General features: G+C 39.9%; 1 protein-coding gene across 1 annotated transcript in view; it reads right to left on the reverse strand.

The window, feature by feature from the left end:
- Positions 1-27,856, reverse strand: part of LOC150056198 (cell division cycle-associated protein 7-like) — a 196,897-nt gene that overhangs the window by 71,860 nt on the left and 97,181 nt on the right. Inside the window, exons 10-16 of the mRNA XM_090342621.1 lie at positions 27,673-27,779; positions 21,148-21,283; positions 8,220-8,264; positions 6,355-6,385; positions 6,112-6,251; positions 2,836-2,898; positions 1,627-1,719 (exon numbers count right to left, since the gene is read on the reverse strand). Of these exons, the coding sequence (XP_090198747.1) occupies positions 1,627-1,719; positions 2,836-2,898; positions 6,112-6,251; positions 6,355-6,385; positions 8,220-8,264; positions 21,148-21,283; positions 27,673-27,779 (615 nt within the window). The remainder of the gene's footprint in view (positions 1-1,626; positions 1,720-2,835; positions 2,899-6,111; positions 6,252-6,354; positions 6,386-8,219; positions 8,265-21,147; positions 21,284-27,672; positions 27,780-27,856) is intronic.

The raw sequence follows: 27,856 nt of genomic DNA on the forward strand, positions 1-27,856 counted from the left end.
ATTCATCTGATTTGGGGAGAAGGGGAAGATCAGAAATGATGGGACAAAGGGTGAATGAATTCCGCAGTGACACTCACTAGACACTGTTTAAAATGAACTATACAACTTGGAGGGGAAAAGGGTCAGGAGAGAAAAATGGAGAAAATGAGAGAAGAGGTGACATTGTTCAAAAAAATGTACTCAGTACTTGACATATGTAACTGTAAACCTTCTGTACATCATCTTTACAATAAAATTTTAAAAGAAATAAGAAAAATATATGTATTTTCCAGATTTTATTAATAAATAATTTCTTCCTTAACTGAAAACATTTTTTTTGTTTGCATTCTCTCCCAATGAAATTCTTCTCTCTTTTTATGACCTATGAGCCATAAAAAGGTTAGAACAAAGAGAACTCATAAATGAAGCACCATGGAGCTAAAGATACCGAAGAAGGCAAACTAAAATGGTTCCCATTAGATGGATTCAAGAGTGCCCACAGCTACAAAATTTCAGGATTAGAAAGACCCTTTGATGTTGCTAGAGAGAGAAACTTCCTCTCTGGTCCCTTTCTGGAATGCATAGAATGTGACTCAAGAAGAGAAAAGTCGTTGCATTAAAAAAAAAAAAAAAAAAAACCGAAGTAGTTTTGCTTCTACCACGTGCCAAGAAGCACCTGAGGTCAAGGGAGGTCACTCGTTCTATTAGACAGGGGAGGCATCAGTGCAACAACAGTGGGGCCTGGGCCATTTGAGTCTAGAAAGAGCATCTTTTACAGATTCAGGTGAAACTCAACCCTCCAACAACTTCCAGTCCCCAAGCACAGCATGTCTGGTTAAGCATTGGCCCATGGTCCAGTGGAGCCTGTCGAAGTCTTCCCCCAGTGACCCAGGTACAGGGATGAAGAATTGTGTTTGTAAGGTCTCTTAACCCTTGAGAAAAAGTACAAAATGCAGGAGTTAAGAGCTAGGGTTCTGGGGATAAAGAGGCTGGTGCTCTGCTATTTGCTAGTCAGGTAACCCTTGAGCAACTCATTTAACCTCTCAAAGCCTCATTTTCCACATTTGGAAATAGGAGACGACAGCATTTATATGTCGGTACGCCATGCTTTGCACACCATAAGTGGCCAAATTAATCATTACACTATTATTTGCTATTTATGGTATTCTACAGCAACTAAGGCCTATTAAAATTCTTGTGCACAAGATACCTAGACAAGTAGTTCCCCCCTCCAGCTACCACTCTCACTTTTAAAAATGACATAAAGAACAAGTCTCTGAATGAGTTCTGGTCAGATGCCTTGACACCCTATTTGGAGCTGCTATTTGGGTCTCTAGAGTGTCCCGAGCTCCAGTCTCAGTGCTGTTTTCCTCTTTCTGCTGGAGAACTAATTGCCCTAAGGAAACAGGTCTCAGGAGCAGCATCCTTTGCAAGCTACCGAGTTCCATCCTCACCCAGGCTTTGCTGTGAGCTATGTTGGTGCCTCTTGCAGCATTCTTCACCACTGGAGAAGATTCCTAGACTGGGGCTAAATCTTATTCTATAAAGTCTGTCAGTTCACTCAGAACCACACTGCCAGGTGATTGATTGCTACAGTGGAGTAAATTAGATCAAAATTTCCCCCAAAGGATTTGAAATATAATTTACCTGTGGGCCAGTTCCTGGTTTCAAGTGAAAACCAAAAACAAGTTCAAGGTTCACTACTTTTTCCTCATTTTCTTCAGGTTCACACCCAGAGTCCTAAAATAGAAAACCCAGCACCATTTATTTAATGTGAGGTTTTTACTTTGACTGATTCTGTAAAGTAAATCCCTCTTCAGTGCTACTTTTGGCCTTTTGGATGATTTTTGGGGTTTGTTTTTGTGGTTTTGTGTGTGTGTGTGTGTGTGTGTGTGTTTGGGTGGGTCTGGGCCTGGGTGCTGTGCCTGAGCAATTTGGCTCAAGGCTCCACCCTACCCCTTGAGCCACAGCCCCACCTCCCATTTTTAGTGATTAATTAGACATAAAAATCTCAGTTTTTAGTGCCTGGGCTGGGATTCTCAGATCTCAGCCTCCTGAATAGCTAGGATTATAGGCGAGAGCCACTGTGCCCGGCTTTTTTTTTTTAACTTTTGGTTATTTCTGAATTAAACAACAATTTCTAAGTACATAAAAATAAAATAAATGACTAATCAAGCTTGTGAAAATGTTGCCATCAGTGCACTTTGGGGCAATGAACATCATACCTGGAGATACCTTGTAAGATTTCAACTTGAGAATCTAAAGGTATTTATAAACTATTCCCAATGAGGAATTGTACAGCAGCTAGCACATGTGTGTGTGGAAGACCCAAGAGCTGTCTGTTTTAGTATTTATTATTGATGTTAATCTCTTATTATGTCTAGTTGATAAGTTTTACTATAGCTATATATACAAGGGAAAATAGTACCATGGGTTTGATACTAACTCCAGTTTCAGGCATCTACAAGGCATATTGCCCACAGATGTGGAGAATCATCTAAACGATAAACCTTCTACCCCTCTAGAGCAAGTGATAATCTAGAGTCTCGCTGTGTAAAATTCCTTCAGTATGCAGAGCCAGGTGAGAGGCCCAAGCCCTCACAACAACGGAAGGCAGTTAGATCTCCAAGTCACCGAGGAGAGATGTGCAGTTCTTATCATAAATGTGTTGTTAATATTCCAACTCCTAAGGAACAAGTGTGTTTGGTTTATAGCATCCTAGTCTTCAAAGGGCCTTTTGTTAGACGGTAAATTTCACTTCAAACAGAAGTTTCCCACCTGGGAAAAGTGAGGTGTGGACGTGCAGGTGCGCTGGCTAATGAAGGTAGCAGGCTCTCAGTAAGGAAAAAGTCTTACCTTAATTAGAGGTGGGAAGTGAAACAAGTTCAGGTAATCATGGGTCAGTTTCTCAATGGCTGACTGTTAACAAAAATCATAGGACTTTATTAATGATTCAGTAATATTGAGAGAAATAAAAGCATTGGCACATATATAAGAGCAATCCATGTGGTTAATAAAGTATTATGGGGAGATTAATGTCCATCATCTACTTGAAAACACACCTGGTTGTTCAAAATAGTACAGGCAGTTTGTATTTACTTCAGGGAATGGAAAAGTATTTTAAAAATGTTAAACCTCAGACTAAATATTAAATAAAAGCATCCTTTAGATAGCACCCAGGCCCTGAGTTGAAGTCCCAGCTATGGCACAAAATAAAAATTAATTTAATAATGACAAGTTAATGCCGTAGTGCGTAGAACATAGCTGTCATTCGGAGTAACTGGGAAGAAGAGGAAAGCATGGAAGACAGCAGCAGAGACCCCCAGGGAGGGTTGTATCTCACTGAAGGGCTTGGTGTACGGTGAGGGCTTTTCCGTGGAAAGGAAGCAAATGTACAAAGACATCTTCAGGGAGAGGAGGGAATGTAAATGATGAGATTTTGTACTCATCCGGTATTAGTTCTCTTTCCTGTGAGCTGATTGGAATACACACAGAGCCAAGGGGAGGATAACTCATTTGCATTTTTCTTGGAGTTGACAAGGCAATGAACACTTTCTGGATACCCAGTATTCCTCACACCCCTCTCTTCTACAGGAAGATTACCACGAACAGGCTGAGGGAAGTATGACCACAGCCTCTATGGTACTATAGCTGGGCAGTGAAGTGGAGGTCCTTGTCCCTGACCAGAGACCCATCCACACTTCTGTACATTGTTGCCTCTGTATCCAGGAGCCCAAGGGCAGTTTGGGGGCCCTTTGGATGCCGGTTGCCCTGATCTCAGGCACTAGGGTCAGGTTTTCCCACCCTGAGTACAGTTTCTTACAGTAGCTATTCTCCCCAAGCTTCTGGGCTTCTCTGCAACCTGTGACTCTGTGGATCATCCTAAACCGTGGCTTCCCAACCCAATTTCTGAACACCACTTCCTCCTGATTCCTCACTTTCTGGACAAGGGCTGCCCTCCTCTCTCTCCCCTGCACAGGCTCCTCTGATCCTTCTTGTTATGTGAATCTTTCTAGGGTTCATCATCCTCCAAAGACAGTTTCGAGTACGAAAATGACTTCCCTTGGTCACATGTCTAAGTATAACTATACTTTGCTCGTGTGTGTGTGTGTGTGTGTGTGTGTGTGTGTGTGTGTGTCCATGCATGCGCATGCACACATCTGCATGCATACTAATAGTGGAGCTTGAACTCAGGGCCTGGGTGCTGTCACTTTTTTGCTCAAGCTGGTGCTCTAGTGCTTAAGCCACAGTTCTACTTCTGGTGTTTTTATTTTGGCAGTTCACTGGAGAAAAGTCTCATGAATTTTCCTTCCCCAGCTGACTTTGAACCTGAATCTTCATTGCCAGCCTCCTGAGTAGGATTAGAGTCATGAGCCACTGGCACCCAGCTTTTCTTCCTTCCTTCCTTTCTTTCTTTCTTCCTTTCTTTCTTTCTTTCTTTCTTTCTTTCTTTCTTTCTTTCTTTCTTTCTTTCTTTCTTTTTCTTTCTTTCCTCTCTTTCATTTATTTTTTTTCCTGTCCTAGGGCATGAACTCAGGGCTTGAGTTCTGTTCCTGAGCTTCTTTTTGTTCAAGGCTAACACTCTATCACTTGAGCTACCGCTCTACTTCCAGCCTTTTCAGTAATTTATTGTAGACACAAATCTCATGGATTTTTTTTTTTTGGCTTGGACTAGCTTTGAACTAGACTTCTCAGATCTCAGCCTCATGGATACTTTGAATTACAGGCGTGAGCCACCAGTGCCCATCCAGCTCATATATTTTTTTTGCCAGTCCTGGGCTTGAGCTCAGGGCCTGAGCACTGTCCTTGGACTTTCTCAAGGCTAGAGCTCTACCACTTGAGCCTCAGCACCACTTCCGGCTTTTTTCTATGTATGTAGTACCGAGGAATCGAACCTGGGTCTTCATGCATGCTAGGCAAGCACTTTAACCACTAGGCTAAACTCCCGGCCACCAGTTCATATTTTTTAATGGAAGAAAACAGACACAACATAAAAGGCACAACTTTAAAGTGAGCATCTTAGCCGCATCAAGCACCTTTACAGTCTTGTATAAGCTCTCCCTCTACAATGAATTCCAAAACATTTCCACCAGCCCACTAAGCTAGCATTATGTTTTGGGATGTACTTGTCCATACCTAGAGGGCCAGATTCAATTCTTTGCTAACCTTTGAAGTGTATTTGTACGTCTGCTTTTGTGTTCAGCATGTAGAAGAGCATGGGTGGTAAGGTCCTGCTTTGTTTGGAAATGATCTCTGGTGGTTTGTGACAAGTTAGTCTCTAAAAGGTGCTTAGAGGCTGCAAAGATGATTCCTTGCTGGGTGCTGGTGATGACAACAATATTCTTAGCTTCTCAAGAAACTGAACTGTGAGGATTCATGGTTCAAAACCAGCCAAGCAGAAAAATCCTTGAGGCTTTTAGATATAATTAACCAGCAAAAAGCATGACATGGAAATGATAGAACCAGCCTGGAGCAAAAGAGCCACAGCAGAGAATAAGTCCTGAGTTCAAGGTCCTATACTGGCACAAAAACAAACTTAAAAACCCAAACACTCGTTCTCTCATAGATTTGAGGTCTGTGGAATGAAGTTAATAGGTTATCTTTGAACTTCAAGGATCTAGTGTGAATAGCTTCTGAAGGGAAGGGAAATCAGTTGGCATGTGAGCAGAGATTTGGGTAGGATGGGAGGCTGTTTTTATTTTACTCTCTGTTTCCTCTTTTGATTTCTCTGCTCTCTAATCTGTACAACTCCCCATGCATCCACACTAGGGGTAAGAAAGGTTTAGAAAGCCAACTTGGTTTTATCTTATATAATATTTCTCTTGAAAGAAATTTCAGAATCTTTCTGGCCACTTAGCTTTCTCCCATGCACAGGCAGGGCTTTTCAGGGTAACTATTGCCCCATCCCTGGTTAAGGCCTACAGCTCCCAAGCTCTCAGGGCCTTCATCCCTTCTTCACTGAAGCCTCCTCCACTCAACTCCATACCTCCTTTGTTGTAGGATTAAGAGACAGGTAGAAGGGCAGCAGAGGACAATAGCTGGTGATAGACAGATATGGAACCTTTCAGCCACCACAAGCCAGAATGGTGCTAGTAAAAACATGTTCGTGGTGTGGCTCTCCTTTCCAGGTACCTTAAAATGGATAATATGTCCTTTGGAGACAATGCCCATGTCTTTCAAATCCTCTTCATCCAAAAGCAGCAGCCGCTTGCCTGTGATGTTGTTTTCTTTGAACAAGCTGGCGTAGGCACTCATCTCCACTGAAGCGTCATCTGGGGAGGAGGATGGTGGGCAGAAGACAGAAGAAAATGAGAGAAAACTCACATCTACAACAAAGTTAACGCCATGAATAAGAAGATAACTTGTTCCACTTGCCTTGTATGATGAGTTGTTGAACCCAAAAATACTGTAAAGAGAGGACATAAGGGTTTGGAAGGTTTACATGTAGCCAGTGGCTTTGCTTATCCATAAAACAGTTTTCAATAGGTTAAAGATAGAAATCTATCTCCTGGCTTAGGAACAAGTGTAAGATGGAAAAACAAATTCTCCTTGTAGTTTTAAGAATCTCAACTTTTCAAATGGGAGCCATCCCTCCCATTGAAGGGTAGGTAGGGAGGGCTGGGTCCATGAAAGTACTTCCTTGGGAGATAATATAAATCTTTCCAATGGGGCTTTTACAGTGGTTTTGCCACATCTGCACTGGTCATCCCTAGATTGTCAAAAGCGCACTCAATGGGCACTGTAATGGATGGAATGGGTACTCTGTCCTGGGTTCGTCTGGTTCTGGTGTATGCACAGGGCCCCAGACCAGGCAGTGTAGCGCTCCCCAGTGGGGTGAGGCGGGAGGACCCAGACACTCCTAGTTCTTGGGTTTCACTTGGCACCTGGTCATCCATGGCCTCTGACATTACCTGGTGAAGGCAGGTTCGCTCAGTGTGTCTCAATCTCTTAGTCCCTTAACTCTGAAATTTTATTTAAATAGCCTGGAAACAATTTAACTTTAGAGCAAAAACCAAAAGCAACTATTGGAACTCAAGTGCTTTTGGAATGATTTCTTTTCAAAGAAGGTAGGGCTTTGCAGCTGAGGAAAACGGGAATAAAGAGAACTAACAGTCATCTTTCCATGGTAAGCTAGATGGCAGAGAGTTGGCCCTGGGGTCAGAGGCAGAGGATGCCAGCCATCCACACGCTTCAGGAGCCAAATAGAAAGATAAGACAGTGGGCTAATGGGACATCTCTTGGCCCCACACCTAGGTTGAGCCAGGTAACACTCTCTGAAGAGCTCCCACGAGTCAGTTCCTTAGGGTACTAGGCCCGTTCCATGGGTGGGGTCATTCCTGGCAGGCTAGCTCCCATCTTTATTTTCTCTTTCATTTGTAAAATGATCCTGAACAGGCATGTGACCCTGGGGTCTCAGACAAGGAATTCTGATGCCTGCTTTATCACAGGAGAGGAAAAAAAAAGATATAGCTCTAACAGATTAAATGGGATTACTTCCAATGCTTCTACCCTGAGCATAGAGGACTAAACTTTCTTTGGATTTCAATATCCTGCCCAAATTCTCTTGGCATCAAGTCTGAGAGTGCTCTGTCCACTTCTCGTGGGAAGGAGGTAAATAGGAAGCTGGGCCTTCATGAGCAGGGGAACCAGCCAGTACCGCCCTTGTGAGATCCATCTCCACCACGCCTCATGTCTATACCTGACATCTTAGAAAAATTTAAGATCTTTTCTTTTTTTTTCTTCCAAGTATGTTCATTTGGTTTTCTGAGTCATTACTTGTATTTTGGGATTGGCTTTTATCATTGCATTCTGGAGTACTGTCACTGCCAATAGAAAAGTGAAATCTTCCTTTAAGATACTTGCTTCGTTTCTGAGACCTTATTCCAAATGATTTTGGGTTTAAAAACAGAAAGAAAGTAATCTGTCAGTTCCTGCTAATGAGACATTTTATTCTTTTCTTTCTGGTGTTGAGGCTTGAACCCAGCCTTGCATGCTGTCCTTGGAACTTTTTTGCTTAAACCTAGCACCCTACCACTTGAGCCATACAGTCTCAGAACCTTCCTGCCTCAGCTGGCTTGAACTGTGATCCCCAGATCTCAGTCTTCTGAGTGGCTAATAGCTGTGAGCCACCAGTGCTTAGCTTAGACTTTGTTTTCCTATTTTCTAAACTTCTGTGGCAGCATTTTCAATCTGTGGACTCTCTGCCTGGGCTGCTATGAGGCATATGCAGAGTGGCTTACCACATCGTCTTCAGTCCATGCACCAATCTCAAAGGAAGGCAGCAGCTGCGTAGGAGATATGAATGAAATGAAAAAAGGAAGTAATGTTATCCTTGTCCTTTTGGTTTATCTTCTGGCCTCACTCAGCTCTCAGCCGCTGCTCCTGCAAGGTGAGGTTAAATGGAAAACAATTCCCCTGACCTTCAGAGGACGTTCTCAATGTTCCAAAGTTTGGACCCCAGAAACCAATAATGCACATCCATCTCCTTGAACAACATTCTGAGAATGGTTTCAGGAGAGACTTTGTACAGCTTGCTGTATTCTGTTTTTGATATGTAGCCTACTAGTAATGGTTTTACATCCCATAATAGGGTCTTGGAAGTCAAGCAATTTTTAACCAATGTGAGGATCATCTATCATTGAAAAATCCTAAAGCAGGCACATGGAAGCCAGATGACTTATATCCAATCTCACAGAAGAATTTCTGCGTTTATTATATTCTGAAAGCCAAAAATCAGGACTCATGGAGGACATGGAACATGTGAAATTGGAATTGTCCTAAGAAATCTAGGTACAGAGTTGCTCTGACACAGTCTAAACTACTTCCTTGCCAGAAGTAGCAGGAGGACTGAAAACTGCAGAACATTTTGGCCCATACTATCTCCATAGCCAAAGAGCTTCTCACTTCACCATACACTCCCTGGTCATTGAATTGATAGCCATTTGCTTTAATTACATAACTTGCCACATATTTGGTAATAACATGCCAATGAGTCACCCATCTTCTGTTATAAATATACTTTTTGATGGATGAGTTTAAAAAACAAGGTCATTGAATTGGTTGTGCTTGTTATCGGTATAAAAATCCATGGGTGACTGGATGAATCTTTCTAACTTATAGGTACTTATTTTGTATTCACATGGTCTAAGCTCTTCTAGGAAGGGCTGAGCCCCTGCAAGCTGCTTTTTAGCAAAATCAAGGGTGAGATGGGTATGAATTATTCATGGAGGATTCCCCAAGTCACTTTCTTCATGCTCTGTCTATTGCCTAGTGCATACTTGGCACACGCTTGTTGAACCATTTGCGGAATGAATGAAACTGAAGGATGTATGCGTTAAAATGCCAAAATCTGTGTCACAGACTTCAGTGTCAAGTTTAGATGTCTGATGAAGTCCCTAAACAGCTCTTTGACATACACTCAGGAACTAGAAGGCCAGTGGCTTAAGCTGGGTGCAGCAGGCCCAGGAGAGAGAGGTGATTCCATGTGAAAAGAAACAGGAAGGCAAAATACCAGAAAAGGAGAATGGCTGTGGCACAATTACTAAACTAGAGAACAGTGGTTGAAGAATGGGAAATGATGCAGATTTGGGAGATGAGATAGCAGGGTTTTGTTGTTGTTTTGTTAAACATGAGTGTGTAGGGTTTGAGTAGTAGAGATAAACTAAGCTCTAATACCATAAAGCACACTTTAGATCAGTTCTGTCCTGTAAGTACTCTGCTATCCCCACGAGCTACTATTCTGTCAGGAAGTGTTCATTCCCTCTTCTGAAACACTTGAGTATGTAAGAATCATTAAACACACTCACCTGCTTTAATAAGGTGAAAAGAAGACGAGGAAATCAAACCTAAAGCTGAACTTGGTCAAGGAGAACATATGACAAGTTTTACTTCTTTGCAGGGCAGCTGGGTACAGCTGCAGGAAAGTGTCATTCCCTTCTCTCTCACAGACACCAATGTGAAATGAGGTACTTTTGGATTGGTTCAAGAAGCGCCAGGCCGAGTAGCAGAAATGTTTCCCTGTGTCAAGGCTGGCTTTTTATAGGAAATGGTGTGTGTGTTTGATTTTTATATAGTCCCCCAATCTGAGAAATCATGTTTCTTCTATAGGGGTTGTAAAGGAAACAATCAAAATCTTTGTTTTTTTTAAAGTGAGAAGAGCAGAGAGCTCTCTTGTCTTCCCAGGCTGGTTTATCAACATGATGCCAGGGGAAAGACACTAAAAGACACGGCTGGCTGCAGCTTGCTCCTCCAGCAGGAGCCGGTGAGATGCTTACAAAGACCAGTGAGGGGAGGGCTGGAGCTGGCCACTATTGCAAGACTGTTTGAATTTGGCAAGACAGGGGATGAGAGTTAATGATCACCAGCCACACAGTATCTTACCATTTCCTTTATGTTTTCTATACCTTGTTAACGTATCAGTATATCTGTGGCCGAATGAGTTCTAAGCCTTTCTGCCTTTCTTTGGGGATTAAGAAGGAAAAATGAACACCGCAAACCTCATGACTGCCCCATCACTTTAGAAATTCATTATTTATACACTGACTGACTCCAGAAGACAAAAGGTAGCATTCATGTGCATGTATGTGACAATGGTTCCTTCAAAGCATGTTGCAAATTCAATCTAATGAAGATCTTAAATACACAGCAACACATAACAAAGGGATTTACTGTCAAAATGTTTATTGCAAAATGGAGTCTTAGAACAAAGAAAAGCAAAGCAAAGTTCACATCAAAATGAAATGTATGACACCAACTTGGATTCTGAATACATTGTGGACTTTGGTGCTGGAATATCGAATTCCAGCTATGAAGTCAGTGGCTGAGTAGTCTTAACCACAGAAGAGTAAAATGTATGTTCCAAACAAACATTGTACATGGTATTTGCCATAGGACTTGCTCAGAATAACATTGCATTAGACTAACTGAGAGGATCTGTTCTTGTTAAAAAACAAAAAACAAAGTGATAACGCCATCTATCCAAAGCTCACACTCAAAGAATATAAATATTTCCTAAGACTTAATACAAAATTTGCAAAGTGCAAAAAGCAAATAGGTGTAGTGTGTCATATCTGAATTAAAAGTTATAATATGATGCACACACTATAAAATAATGAATGCAAGTGCTGGAAACTCATTTTGAAGTGGTGAATCACATGCCAGAAAGTCCCTCATGGGCACCGCAGTGCACACGAAGTTGAAGGCTGAGAAAGCACAGCCAGCCCCCAGGTTTCCTGATAACTGCTCAGTTTTCATCATGGAAACACCTGTGTCTACACTTGTTGGGCTGTGCTGCAGCATTAAGAATAGCACAGATTATCTTTTCTAGCAATGCTTAAAATCTAAACAGAAAATGTTTTACTCAAAAGCAGCAGAAGGTGCCTGATGATAGAAAACATATGTTCTATTATAGATGTAGTTTAGTGACACTGGTTTCACAAGGCTGAAAGAAGTCTAGTGTAACACAACTCTCCCTCCTCCCCCAAGTATCAATATTTAACTCAGACTACATTTTAAAACTCTCCCCTATTCTAAGGAAAATTCTGAACATAGAGTTATAAACATAGTAAAGCAAAGAAACTATTCTGGATCTCTTTTCAATCTTCCCACCATCTCAACTCTTTTTATCTTAATGGGGAAATCAAGACCACAACTGGTGTTTAAAGTCTAAAAAGTTCAGTGCATGCTGAAAACAAAAACCACTGACAAATCCAGGCCTCAGTATTTCCAGAGTAACAAAAACTGTGTTATATGCCTTAGATCTCATCACTTTGGTAACTCATATAAAATATTAAAATGTAGTTTTGCTTTAAAAAAGATGACTTTGAGTTGGGTACTGGTGACTTATGTCTATAATCCTAGCTATTCAGAAGGCTGACATCCAGAAGAGCCTGGGTAGAAAAGTCTGTGAGACTCCATGTCTAAGAACCAGCAGGGCTGAGGTAAGACCCTGAGTTTAAATCCCTGTATTGGGAAAATTTTTTCTTTAAGTTTTAAAAGTTGTAGTTGGTAGCTTCTCAGAGCTTTTGCTATCTCAATGGAGGATTTTCTGTTTTACAAATTATGGAATAGCTGTGATTGGAGCAAAGCCCACCCTCTTCCTCTAGAGGTGACTTCAGCAGTTCCATGAAGTGTCTGTCCACCAGCAATCTTAAGGGGGAAGATACCATCTCCACAAATGGGGATTCAAGATAAAGCCACAAAGGCATGAAATGCAGTTGGGCAGTAATTAGTGTTCTGAAAATTTGCTTTTTATTTCTAACTTGGATAAATTTTACTTGAGGAAAAATAAAATTTACAATACAACCCTAAAACTGCCAGGTTTAACAGGCTTCTCAGTGGGGAGTGGGCACTCTGGATGAACTCTTTCCGGAATAGGGGGTGCTCAGGTCTTGGCAGTAGACTTTATTGCCCTAGCCTCTCCCAAAACACCAATGGCTGACAGCACTGCTCCAGCTGGGGAGCATGTAGATGTCACCAAAGTCTAAACACTCAACTTGGTGGGTAAGAACAAAACAGATAAAAGGCGATGAAGCCTCAATTGTGTGGCTCTCACAATGACTACTGCAATTGAGTTTCAGTTCTCCTTTGAATCTTTATAAATTTCTCACCATTTCTCTACTCCTCTCTTTCAAAATGTACATTTTTTAAGTCGAATAATTGGAACTAAATCTAACACTGATAATTTGCCATTTCAAAAACTGATCTGAAAAGTGAGTTAGAAACTGCACAATTATCGTCATCAGTAGAAACTTTGCATACAGCTAACAGACATTTCTTTTTTAAGTGAATACAATCTAAAATATTCTAAATAATCTTTACAGTCAGAACGAGAATACTGTAGAACTCTGGTTCTGTAATTCAGACTTCAGGGATATGTTTGTATTTTCAAACTACTAGAAGGACACTCATTTGGAACAGAAAGGAAAACAGCCCAGGCCAAACAGTCTAATTCCAGGCATAGAACAACTTTAAACCGTTGTGATGTCTCTTTTCCTTTTTATTTTTCTCTTTTTGATGGCTCAGGATCTTGTATTTGCTAAGCAAACATTCTTAGCACCACACCCCAGTCCTTTTTTGCTTAGGTTATTTTTCAGAGAGGGTTTCATTTTATTTTTTTTTAAATGAGGTCACCTGGACCAAAATCTTACTTCTTATGCCCCTGGCATAAATGGAGTAACAGATATGCACCATCAAATTCAGCTTTTTTTGTAGAGATGGAGGTCTCTCTTTTTTGTTTGTTTGTTTAGGTTGTATTTGATCCTGATGAGGAAAAGAGATGAGGGAAATATTTACTAAATGACGATTATCTTCGTCCTATAAATTCCCCTAATTTATGCTATTTGCCTGCTTTGAATATATCAAACTTTTATAAAAAGTCATATGAATTTATACATTTCAATTTATGTACCTAGACTTATCTTTAGTTGATATTGTTATGATTATTTTGACAGTATTATTGTATTTATTATTTAGGTAGTACTATTGTCTTGAACTCGGAATCATATGCTTGCTAAGCAACTGCTCTTACCACTGAGCCATACCTCCTGCCTTAATTTTTGCTTGTTTTGACATAGCATCTTACTTCCTACATGGGTGCAGACATCTATCTACGTTAGGCTGCTAAGTGGATATGGTAATAGGCTCAAACAACCAGCTCTTACTTGAGAAGGGGGTCTCCTGAACGTTTTTTCTGTTGAGGCTGGTCTTGCCCTGAGATTTCAGCAATCTTAGCCTCCCAAGTAATTAGGTTTCTCACCTTTGCTCAGATATTATTTTATTAGGCAAGATTTTTTTCTGATCACTTTTCTAAAACCTCAGGGCTCTCCTACCAGCCTTATCCCATCTTGTGTTTCATTTGTTAGCACGTACTTAGCAAATATTAACCTATTTCATGATGCCTGTTCTGTAGATTGTTGATTCTGCTCACTAGCAAGTAAGCTCCATGAGTGCAAAATGGTCATCTAGCCAGTCTCTACAAGGGTACCTGGCTAGGCAGTACCCGTCTAATGAGTATCTTCCTGGGAATATGTGCATGAGGCTGCTCTCATTCTGCTGCTCTCTTCCTACGGTCTCCACGGAATGCTCAAAAGGAAGGAGTTGCAACACCTCCTTTTTACTTGAGTGGCCTGGCTGTGCCTATGTATCTTCATCTATTCAGTTCAAATAGAGAATTGCTCAGATAGAGGATTATAGCAGAATGGGCATGGGAGGGACCCACCTTTCGGGGCAAAGGCCTACCTGCTCACTTCACTCTGTGTTTACTTAACCAGGGAGTGGAAACACAGTCTGTAAACCCCTCAGACCAGGTGCTCCTAGACAGGATACAGTTTCTAAAGAGCAACTGAATTAAAACTGGTTGTTGAGCTTATGTTTTCTGAAAGACATTCACTGTTAGTTTCATTTCATACTACTAGAAAAGTGTTCCTTGAAATTGATAGTTTAGTTTTCTCAGTGTCTTTTAACTTGTACAGTGCTAATGTTGACTGGCTACTACCTTGAGCCAGGTACTGCTCTAAGTACTGCTTTCCACATTTTTGATCCTTACAACATTTCCTTTGAAGTAGATTATCATTGTTTCCATTTTGATGATAAGCAAACAGACTCACAGACATTAAACTGCCTGAGATTGCCTACCAAGTAAACATTATTAGCTCTTTTTCCCTACATAAAACTAGGCAGAGCATATTTGTTCATTTGGTGGTATTTTTCAGTTCTTGGTAGTGATCAGAAGCTTACCATATTTCAAATCCCAATTTTTTTTTTTTGCCAGTCCTGGGGCTTGAACTCAGGGCCTGAGCACCATCCTTGGGCTTTCTTCAAGGCTAGAACCCTACTACTTGAGCCACAGCACCACTTCCAGCTTTTTCTATATACGTGGTACCAAAGAATCAAATCTGGATCTTCAAGCCTTCTAGGCAAGCACTCTACCACTAGGCCAAACTCCCGCCCCTCAACACTTGTATGATCAAATATACCTGAACATAATATTAGATAACATGTATGATTAGGTAACATGAAATTTGTTAAAACTTATAAAGAACAACCAAAAGTATTTAACAGTCAAATGAATGACATTGTTTTCTGATTTAATGGCAAAAAGTATTTGTTCTTTTGCCTTAACTAGTTACATTTTTTTTATTGTTTTCTTTGAAAAACATGTGAAAACATTCTAAGATTATCTCTGGGGTACTCGGGTTTTCAGAACAGCACCTGTATCTATCTCTCTGAAACACTGAGCAAGATCTAAAAAAAAAAGGAATAATCTCTGGAAAGCTGATTTTGACATAAAAGTATCCTTTAGAATGTGCTTTGTACCTAAGTAGGATAACACGTTTGCTATTCCCTTTGTAGTATTTAATTTCTCCCTTAAGGAATCTGTATGCCTACTTAGTACACAGTATGACTGTCCCTTTGCAAAACAAAGAAATAGTCAGCCACACCAAGTGCAGCTGCAAGCAGCATGCACACCTGGATGCATGCTTTCGTACCACATCTCCCTCCAGGAACGGCCAAGCTAAGCCTCAGATGGGGTTGCTTCTGGGCAAACGTGCCTTATTGCAAGCCCACGCTAACTATTGCTGGCTTTAAATTAGCATATTCCTCCTTCCAATTACTACCTACAACATTGCTCTGGTTTTACTTTGAGTAGCTGTGCTATTTAGTATCTTGGCAGTTAGGTTATTTCTGAAGGAGTGCTTTGTTATAACCTTCTTTCATCTCAGTATTTTTTGTGGCTGGATTTTACAGTCACTATCAATCATTTCTGCCATTACAATGTACTATCACAAGAGAAAGAAATGTCATATATTACAGAAAAATCAAGTGTCAAAGAAGAATTAGGAGTGAAGAATGCCTGTTGCAAAGGTAGGTTTTCTCAACCAACTGAATAAAGGGAACAAAATAAAGTCAAATATGAACTATAAAATATTCATTAAAAAAGAAAAAGCTAGAATGTCACTAGTGTAAAAATGCTCTATTGTGTGTACAAGCACAAATTTCTATGATCAGGCACCGTATTTGCTGATTCATAAATATACTTTCCTTTTTTTTACTTAACCCAAATCCCACTTTTCTGAAAGCAAAAATAAATTCAAAATAAAACTGATAAGAAAATTGTTGACATGTAAATGTGATTGTCTTAATGCACTTTTCTCCTCCCTGCCTCTTTACTGTTTTTGAACAGACTGAGATAATGTGTTTCTTTGGTTTTGGCTTTTGGCTTTACTTTTCTCCCAATTTTTCTTTTTTCTATTTCATCACTTTGCTTTCTGCTTTCATTCACTATTATTATCCACGTCATTCTCCTCCTCCTCACCGTCACCATCATCATCGTCACCTTCTGACAAGTCAAAATCACTGAACCCCAGGGCCATGTTGACTTTCTTCCCCCTTCTCTTAGATGTGGTTTTGGAAGAATTCTGCTTGGCTTGCATGTTTATCTGCATCCCAGAATGCAGCACAGCTCCTGCTTTGTTCATGGAGAAGATATCTCCAAAGCCCATCAGCATCATGGCCTGCAGACTTGGGTTCATGCCATGGCCCTCCCCGTTACTTGCTGCTGTGATCTGACATGACATCTCTGCACTGTTTGACTCCTCTGTTTTAGATTCAAAGTAAGACTCCTCAGACATTCTTGCAGCAAGAGGCAAGAGAAGCTATCAAAGGGAAAGAAAGGACAGAAGTAAAAAAGAGAAATTAGGACCAATTTAAATCAGGGGAATAGATACCACACAATTAGTTGGTACAATGCAGGAGGCGAATGATTAGTGCAATGCATGAATGTAAGAAATGATGTGAGAACTTATTTCATGGCAGATTTGGCATCCGTGCACTTGCCATAACCGACAGATGACAGAGTAAATCATAACCACAAGTTTGCAAAGCACCACAGCAAGCCATCTTTCAAATGGACAGGAAAGTGCATGTTTTAAGCTCATGTTTTGCTTAAAACCAAAATTGCATTTAGGATTTCCCTTCATTTTCCCCAATTTCACTTTCAGTTGGAAATATTTTATTAACCATTATATTCATTAAAAAAAGAAGAAGAAATCAGGCAGATATTAAATCTCAGGTAACAAATGAAGACTCTGGTGCCAAGGAAGAACAAGTATGAAAACAGTTCAGCTGTCCACGTGCTCTGCAAATCTGGTGAGTCGACCTCCTTCCCTATACCCTTGTTCTGACTTCACATTCCAAATGAGTAGAAGTCACTCACTCCTCTTGATATTTACTACAGCCGGATCTGCTATCTCATAATGTACTCAAATTATTCAGCAGTTCACTTGTAAACAAATTCTAGATTCACTCTATCTTTTTGAAGACATACTTACACACATATATGAACACATGTGAAAAATGGAGGAAAATTCATTAATTAGTATTAATACTAATTTTGATTTTATTTTTTAAATATTCAAGTGTGTGTGTGTGTGTGTGTGTGTGTGTGTGTGCATATGCAAGTACTGGACCTTGAACACAGGGACAGGGTGTTCTTCCTTAGCTTTTTACTTGCAAGGCTGGTGCTATGTCATGTGAGAGACAGCTCCACTTTTTCTTGGTTAATTAGAGATAAGAGTCTCAGGGATTTTTTTTTCAGCCCAGGCAGGTTTTGAACCAAGATTCTCAGACCTCAGCCTCCTATGTAGCAAGGATTACACGCAAGAGTTACTGGTGCCGGGCAGTTTCCTTCTTCTCACAGAACTTTATTCTATGAGTTCTCTTTTTCACAGTGGAGACAAACATTTCCTACCCTATGTAGTTATTTTGAGCAGCCAGCTTATTCTCATAATCTTTCCCATAAATACTTCCATGAAAATCATACTTATTTTCAGGGATAAAGCTGTTAAAATGTGACAGCTTCTTCATTTGATAAATAAGCAAATTACGACTTTTTTCATATGAGTATACAAGTTATATAACTCTATGATGAACTGTACATTTTGAAGGTAAAGATATCTAACATTTAGTATCAATTTCCTAATTTTTAAACTTAAATATTAATTTATCTATTTTTGTGCTGGTTCTGATCTTGAACTCAGATCTTGAGCTCTGTCCCTGAGCTTTTTTACTCAAGGCTAGTGCTCTACCAGTTGAGCCACAGCTCCTCTTTTGTTTCTTTGGTGGTTAATTAGAGATAAGTGTCTCATGTACTCTTCTGGCGGCTTTGAACAGCAAGCCTCAGATCTCAACCTCCTGAGTAGCAAGGATATTACAGTCTTGAGTCATTTGTACCAAGCTTATCTTTTTATTTATTTATTTATTTTTTTGTTGGTCATGGGGTTTGAACTCTGGGCCTGGGTGTTGTCCCTGAGTTCTTCAGCTCAAGGCTATCACTCTACCTCTTGAGCCACAGCACCACATCCAGTTTTCTGGTCGTTAACTGGAGGTAAGAGTCTCAAGGACTTTTTTTCCCAGCCTGGCTCTGAACCTCAATCTTCAGATCTCAGCCTCCTAAGTAGCTAGGATTACAGGTGCACCAGCACCCAGCAAGCTTATCTATTTTTATGCCAGCTTTTTCTATCAAGAATAGTTCTAGATATGCAAGCTTAGTAATAACTTCAGATAATTCAGGTAACAAGTTGCATATATATGAAAAAAAAAGCATTGCCTTAAATCCTTAAGCACTAGAAATAGAATCTTATTTTCTCTGTAATTGTCTGTTTTCAACTTCTCAATTTTGTTCTCAATTATCAGATCCTTGTAGGACATCTGTGTTGCTTATTTATTATTGCATAAATCTTTATATTGGTCACTAAAATAAACAGGTAAAATTTTATTCCTAAAATGTTTACAGCAAGTTGTGGCAATTAAAAAAAACAAAGAACATTATTGCTATTTAATGCATAGAGACTCATCTTCCCAAATACCTTTGTTGTTTTAAGTAAGAAAATAATGTCCCTGAAATCAATTTAATAATTTTTTTGACCCAGGTGAGATGTTTATTGCTGAAACCATAGATGAATTAAATCTCCAAATCTAACCAGCGACTCTGGACTTTAATAACATTTTTATAAAGCTACATAATGGTTAGACTTTTATAATTAAGATACAGCTATCTACAGAAACCTAAGCCTGTAGCCATTTCTCTTTTAAGACTTATTTTTATAGTTCTTGCAGTAATCTCATTTAAAGCCAACTAGAAAGTGAAATGAGGATAAAAGGAAGTACCTACATATGAACTACCTGAACATAAACTTGCCTTCCTTCAGAAGTAGCAGCTGTAGGCAGAGAACACATTAAAAGCAAGAAAAGAAAGAAAATTCAGCTCCTAAGCGGAAAAGGGAAGGAAAAAATCTCACTGAGCTTGTGTTTCCTGCTGTCCATTGTTAGCTAGAAGTTTTCTGGAGTTAAAATGCATGCATGCAACCTACTGAGCACTCGCTGTTTCATTATTTAGTATACAACTATGTTACCAAGAGCGATAATATGCACAAGGCAGCCCATAATTTCTCTGCAAAATGGATGCCACTAAACTAAAGAAAGGTTTTAAAGCATACTCTAATAGGTGGCTTAAAGGTGGTTTTCTTTTTTTCTTCTCTTACAATCCTACATTAAGAAAGCATCAAGCCATGCAGTGACTCATTAGCTTAAGATTTCAATGCATTCAAGGAAAAAAAGCAGGAGACTTCTTGGATTTCAGAAGATGCAGGGACAAGGGTATCCTGTCACTCCTGCCCCTGCCTCACCCCCCTGACAGAAGTGTGGGGGGGCTCTTATGATGACCCCGGGGGCCTCTCCCTGAGCCTGCTTGCTGCCACCCGTTTACCTGGAGCAGGACTCCCTGTCCCCACCCCAGCTCTTTTTTGAAAGTCAAGTTAAATTCAGGAACTTACAAAAACTTACACATAGCAAGTCAATTCTTATTTTGGGATTACCTGGATTACCAAAGTCATCTTTGCAAAAGTTAGATCTGATTACAAACAATTAACTTTATTCTAACCCCCTTAAAGATACTGGGCTGTTTCTCACACAAGTTAGAACAGGTGACAAACTATTTCATTCATTCTTTACATATTAGAATCACTCTGAAGCTGCTTAATGGAGTCAGACAGTTGAGATAGGACAGCTTTCTGGAGATCACTGAGGAGAGGCATTTAAGCTAGTTTTGGTTTTGTTTGTCAGTAAGTTTACCCACCATTCCCTGTACTGAGTCTTGAACTCAGGGCCTCGGTGCTGTCCCTCAATTGTTCTTTGTTTGTTGGTTTTTATTTTATTTTATTTTATTTTATAAGACTGGCATTCTACCTCTTGAGCCACAGCTCCACTTCTCTTTTTGGCTGGTTAATTGGAGATAAGAATCTCACAGAATTTCCTGCCCACGCTAGCTTTGAACTGTGATTCTGGGATCTCAGCTTTCTGAGTAAGTAGGATTATAGGCGTGAGCTACTGGTGCCCCACTGAGTTAAGTTTACTCTTAATCTCCCATTTCATTTGTGATTTTATACAGTTACACATTAAAAGACATGGAAAAACCAATTCTAAATTGGTACTTAATTCCTGAAGCCACTTAAATAGACTAATGTGGAAGTTTGATTCAATGTTAAAAATCACATGAGCTCAAGGTTAGTATATGGACAACAAAACTTTTAAAAGGAGGACGCCTTCCTTAATGTAGAACATCCTGGAAGCTTGTCCTAAGAGAGGTCTTTTTTCAATCTTTTGCTGTCTATGATCATATCATTGAACAGAGGTAGAAACATCAATATCAGCATTGCCTATGTCATCAGCCAGCTCAGTGTTAGAAGTAAATTGTGGTTGAGTCTGACACATCAAAGATGTTTTTCACTGCCTTAGAATGGCAGCTATTAATTACTGATCAACTAGAAGAAGTTAAATCAGCATTTAGGCACTTACTCCAGAGAAATAACAGAAACTATATCTGACTTATTTTCTTTGTAAATTCAAATCTACAAAAAATATATTGAAAAATAACAGTGCTTAATGAAAGAGCTAGAATGAAAATAATCTTTTTCTTTTATGTTTCTGTCATGTTGGTTAATTTATATACCTTGCTCCAAATTCCAGCCTTTTGGACACAGGCACAGGCAAGAAACAAGGAGGTGGTGGCAGGGGCAGGAGGAAGACTGGGTGGCCATGCTGCCATGCTGCCATGCTGCCATGCGGGCTGATCCTACATACTGCATGGGCTCTGGTGGGGAAGACACTTACCGGGGTGTTGGACTGCTCAGTCAGTTTCTGCTCCCACATTTTTAACCGTCTTTCCCGTTCTTTGAGCTCCTGCTCTTTAAAGCTGAGATCACGCTCCAGTTTCTTTAGCCTCTCAAGAGTTGCCTCAATTTCACACCTGCACAGAAACAACTGGGTTAAGTGTCCATGCTTCTGAAAGGATAAATGAGGCTTGAATGTCTATTCAAACACCAATCAATGCAAAAGACTAAGGCACGCATTAGTGTGTGTGTGTGTGTGTGTATTAGGGCTTGAATTTAGGGCTTGGGAGCTGTCTTGAGCTTCTTTTTGCTCAAGAGTAGGGCTCTATCATTTGAGTCACAGCTCTACTTCTGGCTTTTTTGGAAATAACAATCTTATTGGAAATAAGAATCTCACGTACTTTTTCTGCCAGGTTGGCTTTGAACCTGCATCTTCATATCTCAGCCTATTGCGTAGCTAGGATTACAGGCATGAGCCATTGGAGCTCAGCTTTAAAACAGATTAAACATTTCTTAAATTAAATATTTCTTAAATGTTTAATCTGCTTTAAACTTTAATCTGTTTAAATATCTGTGTTAAGTATTTCTTAAAACATGATTGTGATTCAGAATGCCCAGTAAGACTTAGAATTTCACTTTTTAGTAAAAACCTGGGTTATCTTTACAATTTGGAAATCATTAGGGGCCTAGGAGTCACTCAGAAGCTCTACAAAGCTCGTCATTTCTAATGGAAGTTCCCTGCCTCATTTCTGGGCCAAGCAACATCATACTTGGAGTATGACCAGAAACAGAAGTCTTCCTTCATAGAAATTGAACTTGTAAGATGGCTGGGCACAAACTTTGCCTCCCCTCCCACAGGGCTGTCACAATATTAATGTCTAAATTTATATTCTAAGAACTAGAAGTTTTTTTTCTTTTTGTTTCTGGAGAACTTGTAAGTAAGCTACAGTAAGGAGAGAATGAGGGACAAAATGGGGGAAAGACAGAAGGAAAAAAAGCCAGAAAGGAACATAAATAAAGAAGGGACAAAAACAAGTTAGACTTTAACTCCTTAACTCTTTGTTCTTTTTTTTTTTTTGTACTCTGCTACTGTGGCTTGAACTCAAGTCCTGGATGCTACCTCTTAACTTTCTCCACTAAAGGCTGGCACTCTGTCATGTAAACCACACCTCCACTTACAGTGTATTGCTAGTTAACTGGAGATAAGAATCTCTCAAGATTTGTCTGCCTGCCTGACTTTGAACCATGATCCTCACATTTCAGCCTCATAATTATGGAGCTAAGATTACAAGTATGAGAAATCAGTGTCTGGCAACTGCTGGAACTTCTGAAAGAACTTGTCAATAGGCTTCTAAATGCCAACACCAGCTTTCAGGTGTCACTGAGACACTCCTGAATTATAATAGTCTACATCGTTGTGGCTAACACCTGAAGTAGAAGGTAGAAGCCCCCCCCCATCTAAGCTAATGAATATGTATAATTAAATCTGCCTCTGTATTTCCATGGAAACTCAGAATAAGTGGCTGCCTTATCCCAATCCTCTTATAGACAAGAACTCTGAACAAAATCAAGAAGGTTCTAGGTAATAACAAGGCAAAATCCAACTGAAAGAACAGCTTGGAGGTGGATCTCCTTCCTCAGAGCAAGGCAAGCGTAAAAAGTACTGTGTTACTCACAAACTGGCAACATTGTCCTTTACTGGTGTCACGTAACAGAGCATAAAAGGGTAGAGTCAGGTCACAGCACAGCCCTTATAAAAGGCACTAAAGCAACTATCTTCTATAATTACGGCTGTATCATAAAATCCAAATTTAATCCCGAATATTAGGCCCAGTCACAAGGTTGTTTTTAGTTTTCAAAAGGATTAAGATCTGGATGCTGGTGGTTCATGCCTGTACTCATAGCTACTCAAAAGGTTCAGACCTGGGGATCTGAGGCTGAAAGCCAGCCAAAGCAGCAAAGTCCATGAGACTCTTATCTCTAGTTAACCACAAGAAAAATGGAAGTGGCACTGTGGCTTAAAGTGCTTCCCTATTGCTGTCCAGGACGTGAGTTCAGCATGACAGACAGTAACTCGCACCTGGTCCACAGCCAGAAGGCATTCATCCTGCCACTCTCTTTACCTTGTACATCTGTTTGTATCAGATGCATTTATATAACCTTCCTATTCTAAAGATATCATGTAAGTGTCTAGGTTGAGGAAAATCAGTATTCTTTTAAATTAAATGGAACCAAGTTGATTTCAATTGTTAATTTTCCCTTTACTAACTAGGCTGTGTATGTGTGTGTGTGTGTGTGGGGTGTTCTTTTGAGGGAGTTACTTGTTTGCTTTTCAAAGATGAGATCTTGATATGATGCCTTTTCTGGGTTCGAATTCAAGATCCTTCTGCCTCAGCCTCTTAAATTGCAAGGCCTATAAGTATGAACCACAATGCTTGACTTTCACTTTAAAATAATAAAAAAATACATTTTTGAATCAGCTAATCCAAGCTTAGTTTAGGAAAAGTTTAAACAAAGATATACAACTAGAAAACCATCTTTCAAAATCTTATTGCCCAGTGATTTTTTTGATACTTTCTTTTGTATGAAGATACACATATATGCTAATATATGGAACATGCTTTATGGCATATGGAATTCTTTTAAACAGTTTAAACTAAGTCATAACCTCCATTTTAAAATATTTGATCAGATCTGTGAATGTTTTTTACAAGATGCTATGTGGAAATATCATTTACAAGAATAATTCCCCTTCTGTTGTAGGTCTACATTTGTATTTTTTGTCAGTGATGGGACTTGAACTCTTGGCCTGAGTGCTGTCCCTGAGCTCTTCAGCTCAAGGCCACTGCCCTATCTGTTGAGCAACAATGTCACTTCTGTTTTTTTGGTGGTTAATTGGAGATAAGAGTCTTACAAACTTTCATGGGCTGGCTTTGAGCCACAACAGATCTTAGCCTCCTGAATAGCTAGGATTAAGGACTGAGCTATGGGCATCTGGCTTAGATGTGCATTTTTAAATGAGCCTTGTTAAATGAGTGCCTATATATCTATTCCGTCTTTCTTTTTTCTTTTTTTTTTTTGCCAGTCCTGGTCTTGAGCTCAGGGCCTGAGCACTGTCCTTGGACTTTCTCAAGGCTAGAGCTCCACCACTTGAGCCTCAGCACCACTTCCGGCTTTTTTCTATGTATGTGGTACCGAAGAATCGAACCTGGGTCTTCATGCATGCTAGGCAAGCACTTTAACCACTAGGCCAGACTCCCGGCCCCTCTTCTGTTTTTGTATTGAGACTTGAACTCAGGATTTCATGCTCTCACTTGGCTCAAAACTGGTGTCCTACCAATTGACTTTTTGTTGGTTAAATGGAAAGAATAAGAGTCTCATGAAGTTTTCTGCCCGGGCTGGCTTTGAACTTCAATCTTCAGATCTCAGCCTATTAGGAAGCTGGGATTATGGCTGGGATTACAGCCAGTGCCTGCTTTCCATTTCTCACATGGCCTTCCTGCTTGTTTTGTCAGGAATAAAGTGAAGTGGTATGATTTCCAGAACGAAGAATATAAACATTTTTAGGGCCTTGATAAGGCCAGTGATTAAGGCCAGTTATTTTCCCACCAACACTGAGTGTTTTCACAATGACTTTTTGCTAATCTGGTATTATGATTCCTTATGTTAATTTGACCACTGAGGTTGAATAATGTTCATGAGTTTATTAGTCATTTGATTTCTCCTACTGTGAAATGCCTTTTCATGTTCTTTAGCATATTTTAATTAGCATGTTATTTTAGAGATAGTAATTGCTATCAGAGAGTAGGTTTCAATACGTGGTCTGGAGACCTATGAGACATTTTCAGAGAATTCTTGATGTCAAATTGTTTTCAGAATAGTACCGAGACAGAACTTTCCTCTCCTATCTCTTCCTTTTATAAGTTTACAGAACTTTTCAGAGGCTTCATACATGTGATAGGATCATAGGTTGAATGTAGAAGTAGCATTTATTATAGCTTTTTAGATGAATCAGTAAATACACAAATCTTTCTTAGCCTTATTTTTGAATGTGCTAAATATGGCAGATATGACTCATGGAAACATAAGTTCTTTAGAGTCTTAGATAAATTTTTTTTTGCCAGTCCTGTAGCTTAAACTCGGGGACTAAGTACTGTCCACTTGACTCACAGCACCACTTCTGGCTTTTTCTGTGTATATGGTACCAAGGAATCAAACCCAGGGCTTCATGCATGCTAGGCAAGCACTCTACCTCTAGACCACACACCCAGCCCTAGAGTCTTTGATAAGTTTTAAGAGTATAGTAGAGTTTTGAAACCAGAAGATTTGAGAGATGCTGATCTATTGCATAAGGAAAATTGTAATTGCATATATTTCTCTTGAACATTTAATATTTATGATGGTTATTGTTTTGAGCCATATGGAGATTTGAAAGTATTATACAGAATACTTACCAATTTTGCTTTGTTTTTTAAAAAATTATTGGCATATGCTAACTAGTTCTCTAGCTCAGTAAATTAATATGATTATTAAAATCCCACAAATCCTCTAGCTAACAAGATCAAATAGCATTTCCTCTGGGAATCCTTTTATTATAACCTCAGACTGGATCAGATTTCACAGTTAATGCCCTCAGACATTCGGTACTTCTCTGTCCTAATGCCTGTCAAAACAGCCATTGGAAAGCTACTTGTACACTTATATTTAGCAGTTTACACGACACACCCCTGCAGAGTGCATCCAGTGGGAACAAGTGTGCTGGCCACTGTAGCTCAGAACCTCAGAAGGCACCAGCCCTTCCTACATGAGCACAAGTTCAAGGAACAAACAAATGAGTGGCAGAAGCAGTTCTGTCACAGCAAACATGTTCACATACATTTATCTTCTCTTGTTCAGGAGTACAATGTCTTCACGTATTACTACTACTGTGGTGCTTTCTCCTTTCCTTCCCTGTGTATTTATTGGGCAACTGCTGTGCCCAAGGCATGTCCAGATGCTGTGCAGTGATTCACAAAGATATTGTTGGCTCCCTCAACATGTCAGCCAGGGGGTACACGAGAAATGGTGAAGGACTGAGAGCATACAGGCAGTACTGTGTAGCCAGAGCACAGGGGACACACTCCTTCTACATGTTACTAGTTTAGTAGGAGCTGGGAAGAGTGGTTCAGGAGAATGGGTAGCTGGGTCAGGATGCATATAAACAAAGCAGATTGAACTTGCAGAGATCCTCAGTGAGGGAGACCGTTTCTTCCCTTGAGGGATCAAAAGTCAGCAACTAAAGGATATATTGATATCTTTCAGTGAGACTCATGAACCTGGAGTACAGGGCCTCTGAATCTTCGTCACTTCTGCCTTCAGAGCAATTAGATTTTTAAGTGGGGTGATCTGATTAGATGGAACTGATCCAGTACTGTAGAAAACATTACTTCCAAGTTTTGTTGTGTTAATTACTTTGTCACAGACAAAAATCCCTGGCACTTAAGACTTGAATTCATTGTGTTTACTTTTAACCTTAAATATTCATTAAACTCACCAGTCCTAATCATTTGAAAGAAATAAAATGAATATGGTCACCTTAAAACATTAAATAGAAAGCTGGAAAAAGTGTATAGGTAGAGAGGAGCCAAGTGATTTCTAAAGTGCATGCAGTATCGTTTAGCGCCAGCAGATGGCAGAAGGCATTGTGTTCACATTATGGCTATCAGGAATGAAGTTTCTTCAAATCTCTGCTGAGTCAGGGAGGAGTGTCAGCTCCCAAGCACACTATTTATATTCCTGCATCATGTGACCCACTCAAGTATTTCATGCCGGGCTTACGTTTTTCACCCATACAATACAAGTCTCTTGTTTGTTACTGAGGTTGTTTTATATTCAACAGGTTTTAATGAGACTTACAAAGTTTTCCTTTAAAAGTGTGTTGCTGTCTCCCTGCCCTTTATACTAGTAAGTTCACTGTTTCACAAATTTCAAGGCTAAAGTGGTTCTGGGGTTTAAACTCAAGGCCTGGGCACTGTCCCTAAGCTGTTTTGCTCAAGGTACAACATTCTACCACTTGAACCATAGCTCCACTTCTGTTTTGTTTTGTTTTGTTTTTTTGTGGTTAATTGGAGAAGAGTCTTATAGACTTCCTTGCCCAGACTTGCTTTGAACTGAGATCCTCAAAACTCAGCCTCCCGAGTAGTTAGGGTAACAGGTATAAGCCACCGGTACTCAGTTATAAAAGAATCTTTATTTCTTACTTGACAGAGGCCAAATCTATTTCCTACTTGACTCTTAACACAAACTATATACGGAGAAAGGTCTGGTAATCATCTTTTGCCTCAGAAGATACTATTCCAATGCTCTTTTCCAAATACTTAGACAAATACACTAAGCCAACAAGCTTAGAGAAGGTCTTTGTTGCTTGCTTATGAAAGGCAGGACTTTTCTCTTTCCCTAAGCTGCATCTAGAAGTCAAGCCTGCCATCCACATACATTTTCTCCACTGAAGTGGGGAACCAGCATTGGAATTGGCAACGTTACTCACCGCCACTCTGCCTTGTTGTGCAGGAATGAGTTACACTGGTCGGGAAGGTTTGTATCATTTGACATGGACTCCAAAATCAAAATGATTTGCTTGAATGATGGTCTTTTCTGCAAAAGAAAGGAAAACAAAAACAAAAACAAAAAACAGCAATCATGTGTGGGGACTTCAGAGGAAAGGTAGACAG

The sequence above is a fragment of the Megascapheus bottae genome, chromosome 12 (genome assembly GCF_031878675.1).
Source record: "Megascapheus bottae isolate mThoBot1 chromosome 12, mThoBot2.hap1, whole genome shotgun sequence".
Lineage (NCBI taxonomy): Eukaryota > Metazoa > Chordata > Mammalia > Rodentia > Geomyidae > Megascapheus > Megascapheus bottae.